The 23,599-nt window shown below is 52.9% G+C and overlaps 7 protein-coding genes across 7 annotated transcripts; 4 read left to right on the top strand and 3 right to left on the bottom strand.

The window, feature by feature from the left end:
* Positions 1-545: 545 nt before the first annotated feature.
* On the top strand, positions 546-1,999 carry Asppvi_006716 (Gfo/Idh/MocA family protein; the record flags this gene model as incomplete). Its single annotated transcript, XM_043302614.1, has 5 exons — positions 546-566; positions 619-781; positions 837-1,535; positions 1,585-1,678; positions 1,735-1,999. 5 exons carry the CDS (start codon positions 546-548, stop codon positions 1,997-1,999), a joined length of 1,242 nt encoding a protein of 413 aa, XP_043158549.1.
* A 3,489-nt stretch (positions 2,000-5,488) lies between these two features.
* Asppvi_006717 (3'-5' exonuclease) lies at positions 5,489-7,264 on the top strand (the record flags this gene model as incomplete). Its single annotated transcript, XM_043302615.1, has 2 exons — positions 5,489-5,931; positions 5,986-7,264. 2 exons carry the CDS (start codon positions 5,489-5,491, stop codon positions 7,262-7,264), a joined length of 1,722 nt encoding a protein of 573 aa, XP_043158550.1.
* A 695-nt stretch (positions 7,265-7,959) lies between these two features.
* On the top strand, positions 7,960-8,778 carry Asppvi_006718 (putative transcription regulator PAB1642; the record flags this gene model as incomplete). The annotated part of the gene is made up of 1 exon (XM_043302616.1): positions 7,960-8,778. The coding sequence occupies one exon, from the start codon at positions 7,960-7,962 to the stop codon at positions 8,776-8,778; it is 819 nt and encodes a 272-aa protein (XP_043158551.1).
* Positions 8,779-9,171: 393 nt separating this feature from the next.
* Positions 9,172-11,527, bottom strand: Asppvi_006719 (putative forkhead transcription factor Fkh1/2; the record flags this gene model as incomplete). Its single annotated transcript, XM_043302617.1, has 4 exons — positions 9,172-9,244; positions 9,300-10,243; positions 10,299-11,345; positions 11,414-11,527. The coding sequence occupies 4 exons, from the start codon at positions 11,525-11,527 to the stop codon at positions 9,172-9,174; spliced, it is 2,178 nt and encodes a 725-aa protein (XP_043158552.1).
* Positions 11,528-13,722: 2,195 nt separating this feature from the next.
* Positions 13,723-15,933, bottom strand: pacC (putative C2H2 transcription factor PacC; the record flags this gene model as incomplete). Its single annotated transcript, XM_043302618.1, has 3 exons — positions 13,723-15,170; positions 15,234-15,522; positions 15,640-15,933. 3 exons carry the CDS (start codon positions 15,931-15,933, stop codon positions 13,723-13,725), a joined length of 2,031 nt encoding a protein of 676 aa, XP_043158553.1.
* A 2,578-nt stretch (positions 15,934-18,511) lies between these two features.
* On the top strand, positions 18,512-19,564 carry Asppvi_006721 (oxidoreductase, 2OG-Fe(II) oxygenase family; the record flags this gene model as incomplete). The annotated part of the gene is made up of 2 exons (XM_043302619.1): positions 18,512-18,882; positions 18,949-19,564. 2 exons carry the CDS (start codon positions 18,512-18,514, stop codon positions 19,562-19,564), a joined length of 987 nt encoding a protein of 328 aa, XP_043158554.1.
* A 243-nt stretch (positions 19,565-19,807) lies between these two features.
* On the bottom strand, positions 19,808-23,177 carry Asppvi_006722 (putative C6 transcription factor (Mut3); the record flags this gene model as incomplete). The annotated part of the gene is made up of 4 exons (XM_043302620.1): positions 19,808-21,314; positions 21,369-21,980; positions 22,035-22,812; positions 22,871-23,177. 4 exons carry the CDS (start codon positions 23,175-23,177, stop codon positions 19,808-19,810), a joined length of 3,204 nt encoding a protein of 1,067 aa, XP_043158555.1.
* Positions 23,178-23,599: the final 422 nt, after the last annotated feature.

A 23,599-nucleotide genomic window follows, 5' to 3' on the forward strand; every position in this document is an offset into this window, starting at 1 on the left:
CGGACGGGAGAATTTCCACCAATAAAACCGCGGCCTGCGTCGGTATTGAAAGTTGCCGTTTTTGGTGCTAAGAAGCAGACACCGACATACATGAGGATGATGAGGTATACTTCCTTATGCAGTAGTAGTAGTGAGCTGCTTTGTCTCTGAAACAAGCCATGGCTGGTTCTTCCGTATTACTGCAAACTCATGGAACTATACAATCCTTTCCATCGAATTAACTGCGACGAGATCATCCACAAATAGAGTGTTTGTGGTTACTCGTGTACCCCAAATCAACATGTGAATCGGCTATTGACGCTGTTCCAACGGCAGAATTCAGGCTGGAGGGTCCCTCGTTCTTCCGTCAATTTGCCCATACATAGCTGGGAACCGGGGATTACAAAAGTCTGCCTGTGCCGTAAACTGTGAGATTCGAGATTGTAACGAGAAATTTGCTCTCTTCCCTCTAGATACCCTCTCGCGCCTTCATCTCACCTGCTCCTCTACCCCGCACGCTGATAACAAAAGCTTCATCTTCGATTTTATCCACGAGAGCACTCAATATGGCGCCCAGTGTATTAATGGCAAGTGGACCTTATTGTTTCGACTAGCCGAAAATAGCTAACTTGCTGGCAGGTAGGAACTGGAGAGTACACCACGGGTTTCGTGGGTGGTGCTGCTTCTGGTTCGGACAAGAAAGTTGGAGTTGTCGGATTGACCCTCTTTGACCTCCGACGACGAGGCAAAGTTGGCAAGCTGAGCATGGTGGGCGTTTCCGGACGCAAGTTCCCTGGCATTCGTAAGGCGACCCGTATCCCGCATCCAGTCAACTGAAGGCTGAACTGACCGGCCAGGCGAGCATCTTCGCAAGAACATCTCCGAGGTCTACAATGGCCTGGACGTTTCCTTCGAGTCCTTCCCCGCCGACGACAAGACCGATCCCGACGCCTACAAGGCAGCAATTGACGCCCTGGAGCCTGGCAGCGCCATCACCATCTTCACCCCAGACCCCACACACTTCCCCATCGCCATGTACGCCATCCAGCGCAAAATCCACGTCATGATCACCAAGCCCGCCACAAAGCTGCTGCAGGACCACCTCACCCTCCTCGAGGAATCCCGCAAGCACGGCGTCTTCGTCTACATCGAGCACCACAAGCGCTTCGATCCCGCCTACTCGGACGCCCGCGCCAAGGCCAAGAACCTCGGCGACTTCAACTACTTCTACTCCTACATGAGCCAGCCCAAGAGCCAGCTCGAGACCTTCAAGGCCTGGGCCGGCAAGGAGAGCGACATCTCCTACTACCTCAACTCCCATCACATCGACGTCAACGAGAGCATGGTTCCCGATTACACCCCCGTCAAGGTCACCGCGTCCGCGGCCAAGGGCACCGCCGTGGCACTGGGCTGCGCCCCGGAGACAGAGGATACCATCACCCTGCTGGTGAACTGGCAGAACAAGCAGGACCCCTCCAAGGTCGCGACGGGTGTTTACACAGCCAGCTGGACTGCCCCGCAGAAGGCCGGTGTCCATTCCAACCAATACTTCCACTGTAAGTCCATCCATCCGGCTTCTGTGAACGTCAATCTGACCGCTGGCAGACATGGGCTCCAAGGGCGAAATCCGCATCAACCAAGCCAAGCGTGGCTACGACGTCACCGACGACAACCAGGGCCAATTGGCCTGGATCAACCCGTAAGTCTCTTTCAGTTGCTTCGTCTAACTGAAGGCATTTACTGATCTCCGCCTAGGTTCTACATGAGCTACGCCCCCAACGAAGAGGGCAACTTCGGCGGCCAGACGGGCTACGGGTACATCAGTTTTGAAAAGTTCATCGACGCCGTCACGGCCCTCAATGAAGGCCGCGTGACGCTGGACCAACTGGATGCGCGGCCGCTACCCACCCTCAAGAATACCATTGCCACCACGGCGATCCTGCATGCGGGCCGGATCTCGCTGGACGAGAACCGCTCCGTGGAGATTGTTCACGAGGGCGACAAGTGGGAGTTGAAGTAGACTTTTGTAGTTATGATATGTGTAGATATCTGAGAACTTGAATTTGCACAGTCCATAGTATACTGACATGCGAAGCAAGAATCCGTTCAAGTCCCTTAACCTCTCAAACAATAAAACTTCGTACAATCTACCCTTTGAACAAAACATGAGAATCCAACTCCGGAACACCACCGTACCATCGCCATGCTATGAAGGAAATCTGCAATATACCAGGAACAAACATAGCGCGAAAGGTCGTGGTATCATGAACAGAAAGAACGCCAAGTGAGAAAATCCACCACATGCTTTAATCACCGCAAGGAATCGAACCTTTCATCGGCGAGAGCTCAACCTGACAATTCCATCGTTGCCCTTGTGGAACTTTACCCGACAGTCCGGGCAGTACCATTTGGCGGTACGGCTGGGCACTTCGGACAGACCGACACACTCGAGATGGAACCATTCTTTGTCGCACTATCGAATTATAATCATTAGTATGGATTAATGAATGTGACATACAAGGCTAGCAACTTACATCCTGGTTCTCGCAGCAGATCATCGTTCCGAAGCTGACATCTCCGCAGAGACAATACCGGGGTTCGTTGGGGTCAATCTCTTCCAACACGCCATCTTCGTCTATGCGAATGTCCTCCCTCGTTGTGCCATCCTTCTGTCCCTGTTCGCGTGGTCCGAATCTCTTTTTGGCAGGCTTCGCCTTGCGTCGGCCATAGCTGACTGCTGCCCCGCCGTCCTGTCCCGAGGATACCGGCCCGGGAGCTGGTCGCTTTCTGCGACGCCCGGCAGCCTGAGATCCTTCCGGGACAGGAGTCTTCCTTGCGGGAGTGGCACTCTTCCGACGGAGATCTTTGCCAGCCGCAAGAGTACCTACTTCCGTCGGTGCCCCAGTCGCAAGGTGCCGTGAAGGAGGTCGGCTGACGGGCGGGGTCGAGATTTTGGCTTCTTTGCTTTTAGCTGCTGCTGCTGCTGCTGTGCTGGCTACTGATGGTACGGGTGACGCCTTTTGAGTCTCGACGTTCACTGCGAGATCAGCCGTCTCGTCGACCACAGCCTCATTGTCCTCCATAGGCGTCTTGCTCATTTTACGGCGCTTTGCTGAGCTTCGTAGAGAACCACGAGTTTCAGAGTCTACAGGGGGAGCGGGTGCAGTTTCCACGGCTACACTTTCATCCACCTTTCTCTTTTTCGAGGCTCTGCTTGGCTTCCGAGCGGCCAAGGATGACTCCACCAGAGATTGGTCGGGAGCTGCTGCGTCTGTAGCTCCAGGCTCGCCAAGACGTTTGGCCTCAGCTGCTGCTGCGGCTGCGGCTGCCGCTTGTTCCCTGGCCATATTCTCACGCTTGAGTTTCTTCGCCTCGTTGAGTTTCATTCCACGATTGCTCAACTTGGTCTCCACCACGCCCTCGATGCCGTTCGCATCGCTGAGCCGCGTCAACATTCCCGGGACGTAATTGTTCATGATATCGTCGCAGTCAAGAAACTCGGTGCCATTGGCTTCTGCTTCCGCTTTGGCTTGCCGATAGGCGTCCCACCCCCGCCCCCGGAGAGCGAGTTCCCGGTGAATCATGACCTCACTAGGTTGCCAGACGGCGTTCTTCTTCATCTTCTTGCGCAGTTTCGTCATCTCCCATTCAGTCAATCGCAGCCAGGGCAAATCTTCACTGCCAGGTTTGGCATCCTCCGGTGGGGGCTTGAGCATTGCCAGAGCATTGCTGGTCGACATCGCAGCGCCATGGCCTTGACCGTTCGTAAGTGGAGCGGAGGTCCGTGATCGACGACTCGCTTTCTCCTTTTTGCCCTTCGCGACCGCGGGCTCCTCAGGCGCAGCAGTGCGAGTCGGTTTCGTCCCAGTCTCCACATCTGAGTGCTCGGTGCTAGCGATTGGGGAGTCCGGATGCAGGCCGGAGAGGTGATCCGCAGCAAGCTTTCCCCGCCGACTCCTTGACCTTTGTTCTGGTCTTGCCCCTGCACTTGCCGCTCCGTCAAGCCGTAATTTTATGCGCGTTGTCGTCGGCGCAGCCGCCTCGACCTTCTTTGAGGATCGGCCTCGCTTATTAAGCGTAGTCTGAGTCTCCGGAGGTGTAGGTTCGCGTGACTCCGGTTTCGGCAGTGCATGGAGCTTCTGCTTGATGCACTCCAGCCGGTTGAAGTGTCGATCGACAACGTCGTAGAGGCGGCACGCTTCAGCATAGGCGGATTCGCGCGCGTTGATTGCTTCATCAAGTTGCGAGGAGATGTTTTTGCGGAGAGTCAGCGAGTCTGGGCGCTCGTGGGAGGGGAGGTCGGGGAGTTGGCCCCACGTCTTGGTGAGCTCGTGAACATTCTGTGTAGCCTCGAGGTAGCGCTCGTCCAAGCCACGTATGAGGGTGAGGGAACGGATCAGGTCAGCGGGGAGGTATTCGGTGTAATCTATGAAGTCGGTAACGGTGGCCTGCGCATCGGGGTCAAAGGGACCATCGAGAATGACGCCACCGTCTTCATCGTTATAGTCTGCCATAACCATGGCTTCCCTCTGAAGCTAGGAAAACAGGAAGATTCGAGGAGACGGTAGCGACAAATGCAAGCTATAACGAGGTATGGTAGGGGGCTAGGTGGGTGGCACCATCCGTGCAGCCATGAAGGTAGCGATCAAGGCAGATGCATGGAATGTAGCTTCGAATGGGACCCAAAGAGGTTTGCGATCGACAATCTCAGTGGGAAAAGATGCGCAACGGGCACAAGGACTGGAGATTGATGCGGCGTTGTTGGCCACGACCGTGATTGATCAGCCGCGGTCTGGCAATGTTGTTGATGGGGCGCCGGGAGAACATTGTTCCGTGTGCTATATTTACTCCTGCGTCTCGCCGTCGCCGATTGTCAACAAACGGTCAACCCATATCAACAAGGAAAATGGCAATGATTTCACTTGATTGCTCTGTTGACTGGTAGTGCATGATATGTCTTGACCTACGACATTGGTGTCGGCTGATGGATGGGAGGTATGGGTTTCTATGACCACTAACGTTTCAGGATTATATATCTCGCCCGTGCTGGTTAATAAAAACGAGGAGTCCAACTTTCAAAGTCAAGTGATACCCTCCAGCTCATTAGAACTGTCTAGTATTGAATCTATTGAGGTTGAGAATTTTGATAGAACAATTAAAGAATGGAAGTGAAGCAAGTGAAGCCAGTGAAGCCAATGGCGAGAAGATAGTCTGATAGCATCTAGGTTACGAGACTCGTGAGAAGAGTGAAGAGGATCTCCCAATGAGACGATCGAGACAATAGCTGACTGATGTTTCCCTTATTCACTGATATCTGTGCGAGGTAATAAGGATCATGTATTGGGTCGTGGTCACTAACACGGACTCGTTTGATTGTCCTGGTAGGACAAACACTCCTGTCTTCCCAACTTTGCCAATGCATTTGCTCCTCCCTCCGAGCTATCAACATTTCTTCTTCCAGCTCACTTGTCTCCTTCAATCGTGACAGTCAATTTAGTCAAGCTTCGGGATGGACAGAACAGAACGCCTGAAGCTGCTCTTTCGCGAGGACGAGTCTTTGCTTCAGATCAACACCCGTCTCAATGCTTTATCTATATCTGACTCCAAGGCAGCCGAAGCAGCTTCCTTGACTATGGTAACACAGGAAGAAGTACTGTCAGAAAAAGACGGCAAGGACTCGGAATCCAAAAGTAGAGCAGAGGAAACCGCCAAAGGGCTCGACAAGAGCACTGCCCAAGAGATAGACGAGTGCAACGCATCGACACAGACACCAGATACTAGGGATTCCAAAACCCATAGTCAAGAGGAGCCATCAACACCACTGGATGGATTCTTCTGTCCCCTTATGGCTATGTCTAGATACCCCTACAAGTTCGTCAGCAAAGAGCTGTCACAGATGGTAGCCAGCCGATTTTTCGACGGAGGGAAGTTTTGGCAGAGAGTCTGGGACCTGTGAGTTACCTGGCATTACCACCCTGCATTCTGTCTACTGATGAAATGTTGCAGATACTACGTCCACGTCTCTCCTCAGCTCAGCCCGCGTCCACTGTTGCTCGTGCCTGCTGCTCAAGTCCGGACATTCGTACAGGAAATGAACAGTGAGCTGGAAGTTACGCTCTCGATTCCGGAAGAAAGTGAAATGGGAATGCTCTTGGACTTCAACCTGGAGGGAGTCCCTCAACCGACCTTCATCGGCCAGTGTACAAGCCGGGAGATAAAAGATGAACTGGAAGCCACCATCCCTCCGCAGACCAACTGTGAGCCTCCTACCGATATGGATGAGGCGCGTCTCGCGTATGAGCAAATGATTGAGTACGGAATAAATGCATCGAAAAACAAGAGTAGGAGCAAAGCCTCCAAGGCGAAGAAACAACAGATCCGGCTTCAGGCTGAAACAGAATTGGTTCAAACTCGGAAGAAAATGCATTGTTACCTTGGTCTACAATCCTACCACTCCCTAGATCTTCCAGAGCTTATTGATGAACGATCCTGGGAAGAGAAGCGAGACGAGGACTGCAGCATGGCGCAAAGACTTGACAATGCAGGTGACACTGGGATCCCTCGGCTCGATATGGATCATCCAGCGATGTTTCCATTCTGGAACGAGCCGGTTTTCATCAGCATTGACGTCGAATGCAATGAGCGTTGCCATGAACAGGTCACGGAAGTGGGCATTTCAACTCTGGACACCGTGGATCTTGTTGGCATCCCTCCCGGCGAGAACGCGGAGAATTGGACCTCCAGAATCCGTTCCCGGCACCTGCGAGTGCGAGAATATGGCCACATTGTCAACCGTCAATACGTGTCAGGATGTCCGGGAAGTTTCGAATTTGGCGAGAGCGAATGGGTGTCCAAAGGGAAGCTGGCCGATGTGGTTCAGGCCTGCTTCCACCCTCCGTACTCATTCGGGATCGAAGACACAGACGGTGTCCAGCTCGGTGTCCAGCTCGGCAGTGGCCCTGAGTACAAACACCAGAAGCGCAACCTGATCCTCGTGGGCCACAACACCTCAATGGACGTCAAGTATCTGGCAAGGCTGGGCATCCCGGTCTTTGAAAATGTCAGGACCGCCTTCTTGGAGCGCATCGACACTGCCGAGTTGTATCGTATCATCCGAAGTGAGGCAAACCAGCGCTCGTTGGCAAGCATCCTTGGTGAACTGGGAATCATTGGATGGAACCTGCACAATGCAGGGAACGATGCTCGCTATACGCTTGAAGCGCTGGTGCGAATGGTCTGTCGTGATACAGGCGAGGTTAGCGTTGCTGCTTCAACAGTGGGATAGGATTCTGTTGGCAAATGTCAACCTCCGCTCTCATATGCAGTCTATGGATACTTGTCTTAGAAGCCTTGTATCCCTTGTATCCGATCAGCCAATGGTATCTTGACCATGGATGCTGTTACTATCCGGACAGTCACCCGCTCTCAGTTTTTATTTAGTTATGCCGCCATATGCGTGCAGAAACAGAAACATTATTAGCAATTATGTCGTTTGATTTTTCCTCGCTCCACGAAGATCTGTCGCAAGTATATGCTCCTTGGTGGATCTCATTGCCATAAACTATAGATATGTTATATCAGCCTCTGTGCTGTCTATATCATGTCATAAATGACGTGTAGAATCGTCGACCCCTATAGATCAGCCTTAACAACGCAAGCAACTTCCCCAGACACCATCTCGTCCACTAAGCATGTCCATAGCATGTCCATAGCTTTATCTCTGCACTAAGGCTAAAGCATTAGGCTTCTTCACTTTAAATATTGTAATTAAGGTGCATAGTTCCTGACTAGTCGACTGTACTAGTATAGTTGCCGACAGCCGCCTGACGTCAAACTGATAATAATGATAATGATAATGATAAGCTTCAGCCCACCACCTTTGCCCCTCCTGCCCCTCAACCAAATACACCCACAGAACCCAAACTTCACAACCTCACCACATCACCTCCTCTATCGGCAAGAAGACAAACAACAAACAAAATGACCACCCCACTAACAGTCCACCTCCTCAACATCTCCACCTGCCCCCTTTCCAACGCAACCACCCACCCCTTCCTCCAACAAGCCGGCCGCGGGCAGATCCCCAAACCGCTGCTCTCGCAATGGCTCTCCCAAGACCGCCTCTACGCGCAGTCCTACATCCGCTTCATCGGCCTGCTCCTGTCCAAAATCCGCCTCCCACCGCACAACCCCGACAGCTCGAAGCCTCGCACCTCGACAGTCGAGCACCGCGCCGTGGAGGTCCTCATCGACGCGCTCGTGAACATCCGCACCGAGCTGCAGTTCTTCGAGGACACGGCGGATGAGTACGGGCTGGATCTGACGGCGTTGCCGGTCGCAATGGAGGACGAGGAGCGGGAGCGGGGCGAGTGCGTGCGCGGCGAGGATAAGGCCGAGGAGACGTACTTTGGCCCGAATAGGGTCACCCAGGCTTATATCGATATGTTTATGTCGGCGGGGAGTGCGGCGACGAGTCTGCTGGAGGGGATGGTCGTGCTGTGGGCGACCGAGGCGTGTTATCTGCAGGCGTGGCGGTTTGCGGCGTCGTGTGGGGCTTCTAGGAAAACTGAAGCGGGCCCGGAGCAGGACGCCGATGGGGGTGCGCTGCGGACGCGGTTCATACCTAACTGGACGAGTCCCGAGTTTGAGGCGTTTGTGCGGCGCATTGGGGATGTGGTGGATGAACTGGCGGGGCAGATCAAGGGGGCCGAGGAGCGTGAGAATGTGATGGGTCGCTGTGTGCAGTGGTGGCGGCAGGTGGTGTGGTTGGAGGAGAGATTCTGGCCCGTCGTCAAGTAGATTAAGTTGCGCCAGCAGGGATAATTGATAAAAGATAAAAGCAAATATCATTACATCTTGTCCTAATCATCGCATCGTCCAGGGCCCACCCCAGTACTCCGTACATGACAAAGACAAGCAAGAAGCAACCCAACGCCAGTCCTTTTGTTCCTGTCGTAAATGCATCAATCCATCCCTCTGCGAATCCCAGGCTTCTATCCCGTGGACATATAAAGAAAGACTCCGGACGGCCGAATGTGCTGCCAGAGCCCGACGCGAAGAAAGCAAAGCAGAAAACAAACACACAGCAATGTATCAGTTTGCAACATGTCAAACTTTTGAACCAGCAAATCTTAGTCGAATACAATCGGTGTAGGTGTACATAGAATACATAGTCATCCATTGGCGAGCGGATCAAGAGGTCGCTGCACTCGCGCGAGCGGCATTGCTCAGTTGCCGATGATATGATCCAATCGGCTGGAAGCCTCTGTATAGAGTCCATTAGTATCGGCCATTCACCAAATCAAAGCACGGGAACGAACCTGGCGAGATCGAATCCTCCTTCTTCGTCATCGTCATCTGCATCCGGCCCCGCTGGCCCCATCGGCCCCATCGGTCGCTCCGACTTGACCGCCCCGTTGAGTCCCGGTCTTGCTTCCCCGAGATCTCCGGGTTCGGTCCGCAGGGGTGGAAGCGTCCGTCCGTGTCCAAGACCATTCGATGTCCCCGGCTTACTGGGACTGACCAGATTCGGCGGCGGAGGACTACTGCTTGGGAAATTTCCGATCCCATCCCCGACTTCACCCTTGAGGGGACTCATGTCGGGTACCGGTCGCGCTGGGGTGCTGCCAATGTCCGCGAATTTCCAGAATTGCGCGGGTGAGCTCATCGGCATGAATTTGGACGGGACTTGGGCTGTGCTAGGAGGCGGAAGTCGAGGCTGCTGTCGCTGCGGGGCCGGCGTAATCATCGACGACGGGCCGTCATCGTAGTACGAGGATGAGAGGACCGGCGGTGAATTCACCACATTGTCAGAGAGTCCATAGGCACGAGTCAATGCGCTGCCGGCCCCATGACTCTTGGTGGCAGAACGTGTAGGCAACGGAGAAGGCTCCTCGTAATCCCGAGCACTTGTGTTGCGCAGAGGATGGTCGGCACCACGAGCGATCCGCGAGCCCCGTTCCGGCGTGTATGCCTCAACGGGTGCTACAGGGAACGAGCTGAATCCTGGGGAGGACACCGCCGGCGATTTCTTGCCGTTGAAGACGTTTTCGGAGTGGCTGTTAGCCCCCCGCGACACAGGCTCTTTCGTGGCAGGCGACGACGGCGCGGACGATTGTGTAGTTCCTTTTCGGAGCTGCTTCTTCCAGTACTCTTCGCGGTACTCCGCGGCAATCTGCCACTTCATTCCCTTTCCTGGCTCGTCTGTACGACGAGGAACTTTTTGGAACGCCTTGTTCAGCGATAGATTGTGACGGATGGAGTTCTGAAGTTTGTCAGTTGCGGGAAGCGTCAGTGAAAGAAAACTGAAGATGACCTACCTGCCATCCGCTCTGAGAATGCCGGTAGAATGCGTACTTGTCCATAATCCAATTGTAGATGCTGTTCAGAGTGAGCTTCTCCTCCTCGCTAGAGAAGATCGCCTGCGCAATCAGAGTGGCGTAGCTATATGGCGGTTTCAAATCCTTCGCCGAGTCCTTGCTGTAGTCAATCTCCTCCGTACTTTCCATCATCATCCCGCGGTTATAGAGCGGCGACTGCTTGGCGGTGCGCGGACCAACGGTGTCCGGCGACCGCGGCGGGGGAGTCACCTGGCGTTTGAGGAACTGCGGGGCGGGGGCAAGTGATGGCTGACCGCTGGCGCCAGCTGAAGCGGTCGCTGAGGTCTGATCGTTCATCACGGTACTCGCCTGCGATGGCTGGGGATGCGAGTGTTGGGTGGGATCCCACGACAGCAATTCTTCTTCACCATTGGCGATGCGCTGAGCGCGCGCGACAAAACTGGGATGGATATTGGCCTTGTCTCCAGGAGTGACGAACATCATCTGGGTGTTGGCGATCTCGATGATGTCGCCGCAGGAGATAATCGCATCGGTCCCGCGCTTCAGAATGACGTTGTTCAGCCGAACCCCATTGCGTCCATTGACGCGGATGTGCCAGGAAGGGGTCTCCCCGCCGTCATAGAAGATCTCCGCGTGCAAACGAGAGACGAACTTGCTCGGACCCAGATCGACATGGACATCCGGGAGGGCCCTCGCCGCGATCGTGACGGGACTCGACTGCTCCTCCAGCTTCGGTTCGCGATCCGGTTCGCGTCCAATATTGACATGCAGTGTTTTGACGTAATAGGTCCAGTTGCGGCCGGCGATTTTCGCATATGCGCGGATACTCTGCGTGTTCTCGGTCTTTTTGTTCGAGTGGTCCCGTGCGACGCGCACTTCCTCCCGGGCGACGTTCAGACAGGAGATGACCATGTCTACCAGGTCCTGGTTGGCGGATAGTTCATTTTCGGGGGACGAGTCGTCGGCTTCATCGGCGGATTCTTGCGCTTTGACGGGACGGGCGGGAGGGGAAAGACGGTGGTCAACCTGTGGGAGCAGATTCAGCAAAACAAACTCATCTCGATCGCAAAAAAGGCCTCGGTTTGGTCACTGACCTTGCGCTTCTTGTTCGATGGCCGAGATGGCGACGAGTCCGGGGCCTCCGCGTCAGACGTTTCCTGCAGTTGAATTTCCTTGCGCCGCGCGCGGCGCCGATTCGATAGAGGCATTGCTTTTCGATATCTCTTGTTGATTTGTTGTGGTTTAGTAGGCTAAGCCGAGGTAAACAAATATGTTTCACAAGGTTGATCGACTATCAACCACGAGAAATAGGTGTACGTTGTTTTCGATGATCTTCAGCAACGGCGTAGGATGTAGCTTGGGAAGGACGACAGCAGAGTCGGAGAGACGGAAGCAGAGAAGCAAAACAGAGCGGCGACCAAACGAACAGAAGGGAAAAAACGTAAGCCGGGAAAATCCCAGCGTTCGTCGCAAACTCGGATGAACTGCGTGAGAAGAAAAGAACCCAAGGAACTGATGACGGTTTTGCCACCGCGCAGAGAAAGCGACGCGATCTGTGAGTGGCTGGTAGGAGGGGTGGGAAGCCAGCCACTTAGTCGGAGGTTAAAAAAAAAAATAGAGGTGCGTGTAAGGAAGGCTTAGTATTGCCTTGAAAGGATAGGTTTAAGGAAGTTGGAGAAAACGAGTTTTGATTAGACAAGGGGTTGTGTCCAATGTTAGGACAGAAAAAGAAAGGAGTAGTAGATAGAGGATGGGAAAAAGATGATGGTGGTGATGATGAGATTGATGATGATGCCGCTCGTGATGGTTGATGGCGCAGTGACGATAACGCGCCGATGGTGTTTGGGGCGTGACCTCTTCCGCGTGGGGAAAAGAATTCAATTATATCACCGTTCACCTACATACAAACATGGACATGAACTTGTCGATATTGTAGAACAAGTAGATAGAGATCAAAATATTTTGATACAGTAGGATTCCTCGAGTCTTAAAGCTACTACTCCCATCCAGTCAATACCACCATGCTCCATCAATGGATCCTCCCCAGCCGCCGTAAACAGAAGCGAGGGTGGAGCACGACGAAGGAATGAAGGAAACATGGACAGTCAATGTCCTAATTTGTTGCTTGTTTGAGAGAGAATCCATCCCAATCTACCCAGATAAGTCGAAGACCACCCTCGAAGATCCAGTTGGCTGCAGGAACGGTTGACGAAGAGAAAATCTACATAAGGTAGTAAATAAAGTAATACGTACCGGTGATTTTCAGCAAAACATCCCTCGTGCTCACGCAGATCACCCACTTATCGATAATCGCATCGCATTACAAACAGGAAACCCTCATCATCTCATGAATACCGAGTCTACTGAACAGACCAAGGAATAAAAATGAATCAACCTGGACGTCAACATCCTATCCTACCTCGACAGTTCACCAGACATTACGGAGTACTTTGAGTAGACTGGGAAATCGATCCAATGGAACATTACCGGATCAGGCAAGACCAATCGCAATCGAAGCCTGGAACGTCCCAGAGAATCATCATTGCTCGATAATTTGTAAACATTTAAACAAGGAAAAAAAAAGAATGGCAGTGAGAGCAATCAATCGTCTGTTTTTGTCAAAGTAGTATACTTCCTTATGGTATGCTTATTTCCATCTCCCAGATCAGTGTAATTAGTTCAGTCCCTGACATGAACTGCTCCAGTAAAGTAAGGTACCTTCGCACTATCGACTGTTTGCGTCACTCAGTCCGGATGTGGCTTAGCGCGGCCCGTGGTCTCAAGGCGCCTCGTGCGATGTCAGGTAGTGAACTATGACCTTAGGAGGATCAGTAGCACGATCAGTAATTGACACTGTAGCATCATCCCCATGGTTACACTGGATGCAAACCAGTATCTTCCTTATCCTACTTTGAGCCAACTCTCTCAATGTTGCCTTTTTCTTGAACTCCTACCACCGGAGTCCGCAGTGGAGATTCCATACACAGCACTGGCTTGTCCTCTGGCAAAGTTCAGTCCATGCAAGCAAACAAAGAGCTGAAAACGGTTGTTGACCACTAAGAGAAAGCCAGATAGGCCAATCGACTACATGCTACCGGGTACACTGTTACGTCAATAAACACAAGTCCATTGAGATATGTTCTGAAACATGGCCTTTCATACACAGCACAAAGAAGAGTCCCAGCCGGCAGACAGAGGAACAATTCGAGAAATGAAATATGGTAATCACACACAAGAGGAACTAGCCCAGTCCGAGAATTGAAAAAAGAGATAGAAACGATAGGAAAGTTCACACCCAGTCAACTCCGTAAAAGAGAAATGAGAAGGCTCGATTGGCATTGGCAAAGAAAAGCAGGCCTTAAAAGACTGGGGGATCAGGCGACGAGAACAAATAACGCACGATTTAATGGTGCATCTTGGTATCTTCATCGCCATCCAATCCATGAAGTGTGGGATACATCACACTGTGGTTAGACTCAGCCCTCGCTGCGGGAGGCGCAGAAGGCTCTTGGGTAGTGATGGGTGTATGGCTCGTCTCCACGCCCTCCATATGTCCATCGCGCTTGGTATCCGGAGAAGCGACGGCCGAAGCATGGCTCTCGGAGTCGGAGTCATACTCGCCCCTTTCCAGACGGGATGAAATGTAGCTACGCAGATACTCCAGAAGGCGAACCTTCTCCACCCACTGCGAGTCGGCACGCTCGGCCACCTCCGTAGCTGCCTGAGCGGTGCGCAGAGCCGCCTCGGCCTCAGACGAGCTGCTCGAGTGCAGTGCAGGATCAATGAGATTAGCCGAAATACGCACTGGGGAATTGGACCCGGACGAACGGTTTTTGCCGGTAGGGGTGCGTTCGCCGTCCTCCTTGCCGTCGTGAGAGGTGTCCATCTGGACGGACAAGCGACGCTCTTCGGGACGAGCACGCTGCAGAGTGCCTCCAGTGTACCGGCGACGATCATCATCAAAGATACCGCTGAGGGTAGAAGGAGGAGCAGCGCTCGACGCAGTGGGGTAGCCACCCGCCAGGCTGTCGGCCATCGTGGCGGATGGAAGTCTGGGGTACATGCTCGAGCCACCGTCATGGTGAGGCGGCGAAACGCGATGAGCGGAGGAAACGGACATTGGAGAACGACCAGAGGTGTACGACTGGGCACTGGATGGAGGGGTCAAAGCCGGAGTGCCAGTGGGAGGCGAGTGCGTGGCAGGGTTACTCATAGAAGAGCCAGCAGAGGTGGTGGCCACGGTGTGGCTTGGAGGAAGCTGACTGGGGGGAGAGTGTGTAGTGCGGTAGCTCATGCCGCCATGGACATAATGGGCTCCAGGCTGTGCAACACCAGCAGCAGCAACATGATCGTCATTCTCGTAGATGGTATCCTGCATCTGCTGCAAGAACTGATCGATGTTGATCAGGTCGTTCTTTGTGCGGATATTGCTCATTGGGGGGAGATGGTAGACAGGAGCACCATGTCCGCCAGGGCCGTAGCCACCACCCACGGCCACGGGCGCTGGCATGGGCTGGTATTCAGGCACGGGGCCACCGGCCAGGATAGGGAGAGACAGATTCTGAAGACCTAGGAGGCGCTGGCCAACCGCTGCGTAAGAGTGAAGATCGAACTGACGGCGTTTCAGATCGCCAAAGAACTCGTTCAGAGCGTCGTAGCCCCTCTTCTTCGATTCATACGAAGCATGGCCGTCGTGACCGTGGTTGAGAGCATAGTATACGTTCCCGTAGGACGGATTGGACGGCTGGTGCGGGGGATGAGACGAATAGTATTGCGGAGCACCGTGGGCGTATCCTTGGCTGGGCACTGCATTCATAGATGGCTCGAAATAATGGGCAGCAGCAGCATAACCTGATCAAAACGTACAAATGTCAGTCCTGACATTGCAAAGAGAAAATGGGCATTCGTCATTACCTTTGCCAGCTCCATGAAACATCATATCCGGATTTCGGGCTCCCGGCTCAGGCGACCGCACAAGCACCGAGTCATCGGCATGGGTCTTCACGTGTTTCTTGAGATCTTGGGGACGCTTGAATGCTTTTCCACAGAATTCGCATTTATGAGGCTTCAGAGGAACGTGGACACGAATGTGAGACGTGATGTGGTCACGCTTAACCGTTGTAGTGCGGCAACTTCCCCATTGGCATGTCAGATTGAGGTTATTTGTGCTCTTCCGACCGACGTGACGCTCGCAAATGTGGTCCTAATCCTGTCAGCCTTGTTCAAGTAGCAGGTGTTTGTGTTGTCTGATTGAGTGTGTTTCCGCCAAGAATGAGGCGACTGAAGAGATGCAGGGTATGAAGAAATAACAATGGCTCACATAAAGTGTCTCGGCAGAAGGACATTTCTCAGAGCAACCCTGCCACAAGCAGGAAAGTTGCTCCTCATTTGGAGGAGTTCCGTTCATTTGGGGAGCCACAACAGCCGCAGTCGCAGCAGCCGCGGTCGCAGTCACGGAAGCTGGAGGGGTCGATGTAGGCACAGGAGCTGGGGCTGCAGCTGCAGGCTGCGACGAAGGCTGCTCTTGCGAGATGGGTACAGGCATAGGAGCTGCACTTGCCGAAGGCGAAGCAGTTGTGTTGTTGTTGGTTGCGTTATCTTGGTGTTCAGACATTGTGCCAAGACTGATTTCTCGTCCTTTTTCTTGGGAGCAGCGGAGAATGAAGGGAGGATATCAACGCAAGTTAACTGCGATGAAACTTGTTTCTCAACACAGGGAGAGAAAGAGAAAAGGGTAGAAGGGTGAAAATGAGTCAGAGAATCGATTTATCCTGGGAGCGACGGACGTCGTCGGCCAGAAAATGATCGGCAAGACTCGGTGAATCGCCCTGCAAAAAAAACAACGCAAAGAAGCTGTAAAGTCGTGTACACACAGCACACGCAGACCAGAATTCTCAACGAAGTGAGTGTAAGAGGAAGAAAGGGAGAAACGGGCTGGAGGTGGAGGGAAGGGGGGTATGGACGGATAGAAGAGAGGAAAGTCTTGGAAGAAGAGAAGAGGAGGCAGAGGGGGGGAATGCTTGGGTTCTTGTCCTTGGGCCGGACGCAAGGTGAAAAAGACAACAATTGTGGAAAAGGAGGGGAGGGGGGGGACAACAGCCCAGAAAGTCGTACGGAAGTCGACTACCTAGGAAAGCAGGAGAAGTAGATGCCCAGAAGCCCAGAAGCCCAGAAAAAAGCGCATTGCACAGCCGGGCGGAGGGACAACCCAAGACAGGGACAAGACCGGGCCAAGAGCCATGCGGGCCCAAGCCTGAGTGGCGTCCAGCCACGACACATGACTGGCTGAGGCGAAAATTGCGGGTGGGCTATGCTGATCGCTTAGGTTAGACCAGTTACAGAGTACAGAGTACCCGATTGGTAACAGCCATTGGTACTGCTCCGTCCACGCCTGCTTGGCCCTCGTATTGAGTTTCTCCGTGACCTAGAGGATAGATCGGAGCGGTTCTCTGATTCCGTCATAATGCAAACAATTTGTGAGTGAAAATCACAGCTCAGTTTGAGCATGATATCATGAGAAAGGTCAGTGTCAAGGAAGAAGAAATATTTACAGAAGAAGATCCCACAACACAGAACAAAAGGTCGCTTGCCGGATGAAGCAATTAATCCGATCCGAGCATCTGAACAGCGCTAAGGTATTATTAGACCAAAACCATACCAGATGTTACCGATAAATTACACGATTCCGTCTGCCTCAAAAAACCCCGCATCCTTGCTAGACTCGAAGGATTAATACTAATAATTCTCATAGGCAGGATGTTCATATTATTGGTTATCATAAAATGACCCACGACTCCGAATTTAATAATAATACAAGCGAGTCGCGATGGAAATCCATTCTTGACAAAGCGACAAGAAGACCAAGACTCCAAGAGTTCCTCTGCCAGTTGCACCACAGAACCACGGTCACTCTCTTGGCAACTCGTCTCCCGCCCCGTGGATGGAAGTCTTGGGACTTGGAAGTTGAGGTGGCCAATTTACCCATCATCAAGCCATTACCTGGGACGTTATTCATGCTCTTGACACATGCAAAACTGCAGCGAAGCCGACAGTGGTTATCTCTATGATTAGTTTGGATTAATCCACCATTCAAGTCACCGGTGTCGGGTCTTCGTCGTGAGCACCAAATTGGGAACGTCCGAGACAGCCCCGGTCTTATCCGGGGTAAGATTGGTCTACTACTGAGAACCTGGCATGTTTTATTGACAGCAAATCGATCCTGTTGTAATGCTACCTCAATATAATCCTAGTCCTAGTCTACTGCTAGGTAGTCTACTAGATATAATTGAGCAGCGAATTTACTTGGGATTGGCAGTAATATTCCGTACCGATACCTCGATGGTATGACCACAAGCTCAACTAACGAAGTACTTTTGATACAGTTCTCCTGGCTGAGCAAAAGTCACTATGTATCTATCTGTCTACCTTACTGACGACCTAGGTGACTAATTGATTATTGTACAGCCGGATCACATGGTATGTCTACATTACCGTCATTCCTAAATTCTAGTGTGCTTTGTGCATGATGTCAAGACTTATGAGTCGAGACCTTTGCCCTCCGAGGAAGGTGAGGCAGTACGGAGTAGTAACAAGTCTCATTGCAACAGCCTAATAATAACATCAATTAAATCGATGATCCCAGGCAACAACATATTTTCATCTCATTGCCAAGAAACTTATAGATCTCTGAGGTGGACAATATGTCTTAGTCAGACACAAGGAGTTGCATTAGTTAGTTAGCACTAGACCGTGCATGAAGCTCTACAGGAATTGTTCAATTGTTCAACTCCAGCAACACGTCACTTATCTACTGTGAGCCTTGGATCAGAACCTCTATTCTCCTTCTTTGTCAATAGCTGCACACTGATTTCAAACAGAGGGCTTGTACATAGAGCATGATGAGGACATCCAGCAGAGCGGTGAAAGAGGACATTGGATCCACCTCAATCCCTTCTCCATGCTTCATCATCACCAACGATCAGATTCAACCCTCATCTACGAGATGATGCCAGTCAATTGTGCATCACAATTGGACTGAAAGACCTCAAGTCTGCTCTTTTTCGGATTTCTGCCATTCAATTGACCCTTTTGTCATCCAATGGGTTGATCAGTCTTTACCTCGTTTTCTTATTATCAGTCTTTTCCTACATCAGCATTATAGACCTGTATATCTTCATAATTTTACATAGATCATGTCAATCAAGCTCTCTACCATCCTCTCCTCCCTCTTCTACCTCCTCCCCCTTTACCTCTTCGTCCTCGCCCCGCTCCTCCGCCAATTCTTCTCAGAAGGAGAATCCCCCCTCAGCCCATCCACCACCGACTACCTCTTCCCCGACAGCGCAGACGCAAATGCGTACCACGACCAAGACGCAGACGACCTCGCCCCGTCCAAAGCCCTCAATCTCCTCGACGACACCTTCATTAGCATCGACGACGGAATCACCCCCGACTGTCCCGTCGACCCAGCCTACCGCATCCACTTCCTCTCCCGCACCCCCCTAGTCATCTACATCGAAGGCTTCCTCACCACCCCCGAAGCAGACCACCTCGTCGACATCAGGTACCTTTTCGCCTCCTATGTCCAATTCCACATCACAGGAACAGCGAACTAACGGATACAAAAAAGCGTAGGAAAATACACCCCCAGCATCATCTACAACGGCATCACCGAGCGCATCGACCCGTCCACGCGCCTCTCCGATCGCGCCCTGCTCGACCGCGACCCCACCGTCCGGTGTATCGAGGAGCGCGCCCGCGCCTTCCAGGGGTGGCGCCCACACCTGTACGTCGAGCGCATGTGGGCCCAGCGCTACAACGCCTCCGGCCACTACAAGCACCACTATGACTGGGCCGGCTCCGTCGCGCGCGGCGGCGACCGCGCCAGCACGTTCATGGTCTACCTCGACGATAACTGTACCGGTGGGGGAACGAATTTCCCGCGCTTGCGCATGCCGGTTGATAGGCGGTGGTGTCGGTTTCTGGAGTGTCGGGACGAGGAGGAGCTGGAGCGGGGACCGGAAAATGGGGACAAGGACAAAGGGCAGAAAAGAAAGGCGAGGGCCAGGGGAACGGGGGAGGGCATCACGTTCAAGCCTATCAAGGGGAATGCGGTTTTCTGGGAGAATCTGAGGCCCGATGGCACGGGATATCCCGAGACATGGCATGCGGCGCTGCCCGTCACGTCGGGGACGAAGGTTGGCTTGAATATTTGGAGTTGGTACCAGCCGCCGCGGAGGAGTTGATCCGATTCTAATAGAGGGTATATACTGTAGACTTGTAAACTAGATCAAAGCCAGATAGATTGTATATCAAATTGATAGAATGCGTGCAATTGGTATTAAACTACCAGTAACCTATGGAATAAAGACACTCCGTATATACCAGTCCTGAACGCCAAACACATGACATGACCGTACACTTAGTTTCTCATTATCTCGTAGAACAAAACCGAATTTTTAAGCCTGTATCATATGCTGCACGATTCATCAACTTCCCACATTCATCCACTGAATCCAGTCGTCGTTGGCGAGAGTTCCGTTCGGTCGGCATGGGTCGCCGAAGATATCGTCCAGAGGGAGAAACCCCATGTCAATGCCCGCCCCCATCTCATTGTTCTCGTTCATCCCCATGCTAAAGCCCTGGGGTTCGCTTGTCGTTGGCACCTGCTGCGGCCCTGACGACTCCGGGGGAAACGCCTGTGGCTGGAAGTTGTATCCTTGCCACATGAAGTTCTGGTTGGGGATAGACACCAGGTCGGGGCTGTTGACCGCCTCGGTGCCGCTGCCGGGCGTCGAGCCATGCGAGACKGGTGAMTGCAGCCGCGCTTGGTTCATGGCTTGCTGCTTCTGCGGTGCGACACGATGCGGGAGTGTGGCATTGATGCCGGTTGAAGTCCCATTATTGAAAAGCGGGAAACTGCCAAAGTTGTCAAACGTCGGGGTGGACACTGCACCCGTTGGTGAATCAGTCGAGGTCGACGACGGTAATCCCTGCGATGACGGGTCGAATCCGAATTGGTTCGCTGGCTGCAGGCCCAGTCCGTCGATGCGGAAATGGTCATCTTCCAATGTGGACATTGGTTGAGTGGGATAGGCAAAAGGATCATCGGATGGGAACATGATGGGCATGAGGTCCGGCAAATTTCCGGGATTGGCCAACTGCTGCGCTGAGAACTGCCCCGATGAGGGCTGTCGCGAATGCATCACCGGCATTGGGGATGCCGTGGTTGTTGCGCGAGCTTGATCGGCAATAAGGGGTTCGGGCGTCGTGATGCTGGTGTCGCTAGGGGCCTCCGGGGTAGACGGAACCCACGTTGGGGTACTGACTTGGGTATTGACTTGGCTCTGATACATCTTGCCACTGCCAAGACTATGACTATCGTCCAAGCTCTTGGGTGTATTGCTCGCCTCGGCCTTGGACTGTCGGCTCAGTAGCTGTAGCGGAAACGTACTAGCTCTCTGCGGGGGCGCTACCTCGGGTGCAGATTGCTGGTTCTTCACGGTTGCAGCAGGCCGAGAGATAGCAGCCGGCGCTGGACGCTTGAGATTCACAGGCTTCACCGAACTCTGGCGGTTTTTCAAGAGCTCAGGCAGATTCTTGAACAGAGAATTGAGACTCTGCGAGCAGCGGTCTGCCGCCAAACTCTTCTTTGCCAGTCCGGCCAGAGTGTTCTTGCCCTCCATGGCGTCTTTCAAAACCCCGTCCTTGGCCGTCGGCGAGTCGGGATTCTCGAGCACAAAGAAGATTAAAGACAAGATAGCAAAATAGGTCGTGTACATGGTGAACCAGAAGGACCCATTGAGCAGGCCCCGCTTGTGCATGCCAGTCGTGATGTGGACAATATTTCGCGAGACGCTCACGCATGCAGCGGCGCAAGCATATGACCGTCGGTCCACACCTCGAGCTTGTGACCCGCTAGACACATAATGCAAGAACGGTCGATACATGACAACCTGCAAGTGAGCATAGCTGATTCGCAACAGTTGTCGGATACTGTGAACGTATTAGTCTCAGACAGCAGAACGCAATACGAAAAGAGGTGCTTACCGTTCTAACTGGGGAGATACCTCCGTCCCTGGACGGAGAGCCGCAGGCAATTCCTCCATCCAGGTCTGCAAATCGCGCTCGATTTCGCGAATCTTGGAATGACTCACCATGTAGCGCATATCCGACTTGGACCGATGCAGAGCATTCTTCACCGGATATATGTACTTTACCACCTTGAGCATGATATTGGACAGCCGAGTGTGGGCGTTGGCCCCCGCCATCAAGGGCGTATAATCCGACGGCATGGGCAAAATACCATCCTTGGTGATAAACTGCCCATCGACATCCAGGGGGTACTCCTGATCGATGTCGTCATCGCTCAACATCTGGGGAAACCCCAGCAGGGTGCTCACGTAGACGTCCATCTTTCGTACGACCCAGAAAATGCGTTTCCGCAACTCTCGCTCGATGGGGTTGAAGTCGGCGGCTACAGAGCGATGCAGCCCTAAGCGCAGAGCCGAACGGAGCGCTATTCCCACATACGAGTAGCATGTACTTAATTTGGCGGAGGATTGCAAGAACAGGACCATGAAACAAACCGCTTGTAACGAGGTCAAATCACGGCAATCGGTGATGTCTAGGAGTTGCCGGCCAGCCTTGAAATACTGAAATCTGACGCCGAAAATCAGTTGAAGCCCGTAAAGTGAAGCTTTAGAACCAACTTACCCTTGACCAATAGCGCCTTCATAACCTGCAATATCCAGGGTACCAGCCCCGTCATCTGAGAACAAGCAACCGACAGACATGACGATGTACAGAAGCGGCAAGAACGAATTCTCTTCGTTCCCAAACTGCTCCGGAGGGGTATCGTAGATCCGATCCAACATGGCAAAGAAGCTAGGCTCGTGCACGAACCGCATAAGAGAACAGCCCTCGTACAAAGCGTGGTGGCACAGACGCTGTGCAACATCCCGGGAGGGCAGATCGTGAGTGGGGGGTAGCGAGGAATCCGATGGAGACTCGGACGTCGACTTGGGACTATCCAGCATCTGAGAGAGGGCCCGTGATCGGAGCAATGACGGGACCGGCATGTCTGAAGCCCCAAGTTGCTTGCGCAACCGTCGCAGGAAGATGATACCGGAGGTGTGGCCATGATAATCCCAATGACCCTGGTCATCCAAATCCAGGCATCCTGAATTCTCAACCATAGACTCCAACAGCGACTCGTCACCGGCACCGCCGTCCGCTGCGTCCGTTGTTGGCTCAGGAGCGGTCGAGGTTTTAGGGGCGCTTGCGGTTGGCATTGGCGGCTGCGGTTTTTCTTTTTTGATGGCGGCGAGCATCTGCTCGGTCGCATGCACGTCAAACTGAGGGTCGTCCAGGTTCAGGTCGGGCAGAACCACGCGGAGAAGGGCTTCGGCTTTATGCAAACGATTCTCGAGCGCCTCGACATATTGCGGAGCAGGATTCCGGCGCCGATTCGAGGGCTGATCATAAGTACATTCTGGTGCAGTATCCAAGTCAGAAAAACTGAAGATCCATAGTACAGAAGGCCAAATTACCATAGCTATAGACTGTGCAATGGGTACACGGCTGTTTCCCATCGCACTTAATTTTCTTGCGACGACATTCATCACAGGCGCGAGTCACCCGGCGCCGCTTCTGCATGGGAAGAGGCTCCTTCGATTTCGCATCGGAAAGAGGGCCATGGCCTGGAGTGACATCGTGAGGATGAACAGGAAGAGCGGATGAATTCGAGTCGTCATAGTTGTAAAACTGTGTATCTGATGCGGATGCGGGATCGTCCTCAGAGGTCTCGGCGGGGGCGCCGGCGAGGGCGCCGCCGAACGGGCTGGAATTGGCGGCCATTCTCGACGATGACGTTGGCGCAAAGGTTAATGCAAGGGGGAGAATTAGATGGATTTGGAAGGGGAATGAAATAACAGCCCGCGTGGCGATGCAAGATCTATCGCACACGAGGGGCAGATCGGAGGATTATCGCAAGAGTCATGGAAGGCACACAGAGAAGTGTGTTTGAGTAAGGGAGGGAAAAGAGCGAAGAGAGATGAAGTAATCTCTGCGGCTAAAGTCCAATCCAGCGTCCACAATGGAACTCTGTTCTTAAGGTACTGGGATCCCACTCCCTTAAGGGTCGTATCTCGGCGACAGGAGCCAGACAGGGCTTAAATCCGACCGAAGAGGGATGAGTCAAAATCAACCAAAGAAGGGCGCACACTCCGTCTGAGTAGTAGTAGAAGTATCGGCACGATTATGGATGCCCAAGAGACTCT

The sequence above is a fragment of the Aspergillus pseudoviridinutans genome, assembly GCF_018340605.1.
Source record: "Aspergillus pseudoviridinutans IFM 55266 DNA, scaffold_4, whole genome shotgun sequence".
Lineage (NCBI taxonomy): Eukaryota > Fungi > Ascomycota > Eurotiomycetes > Eurotiales > Aspergillaceae > Aspergillus > Aspergillus pseudoviridinutans.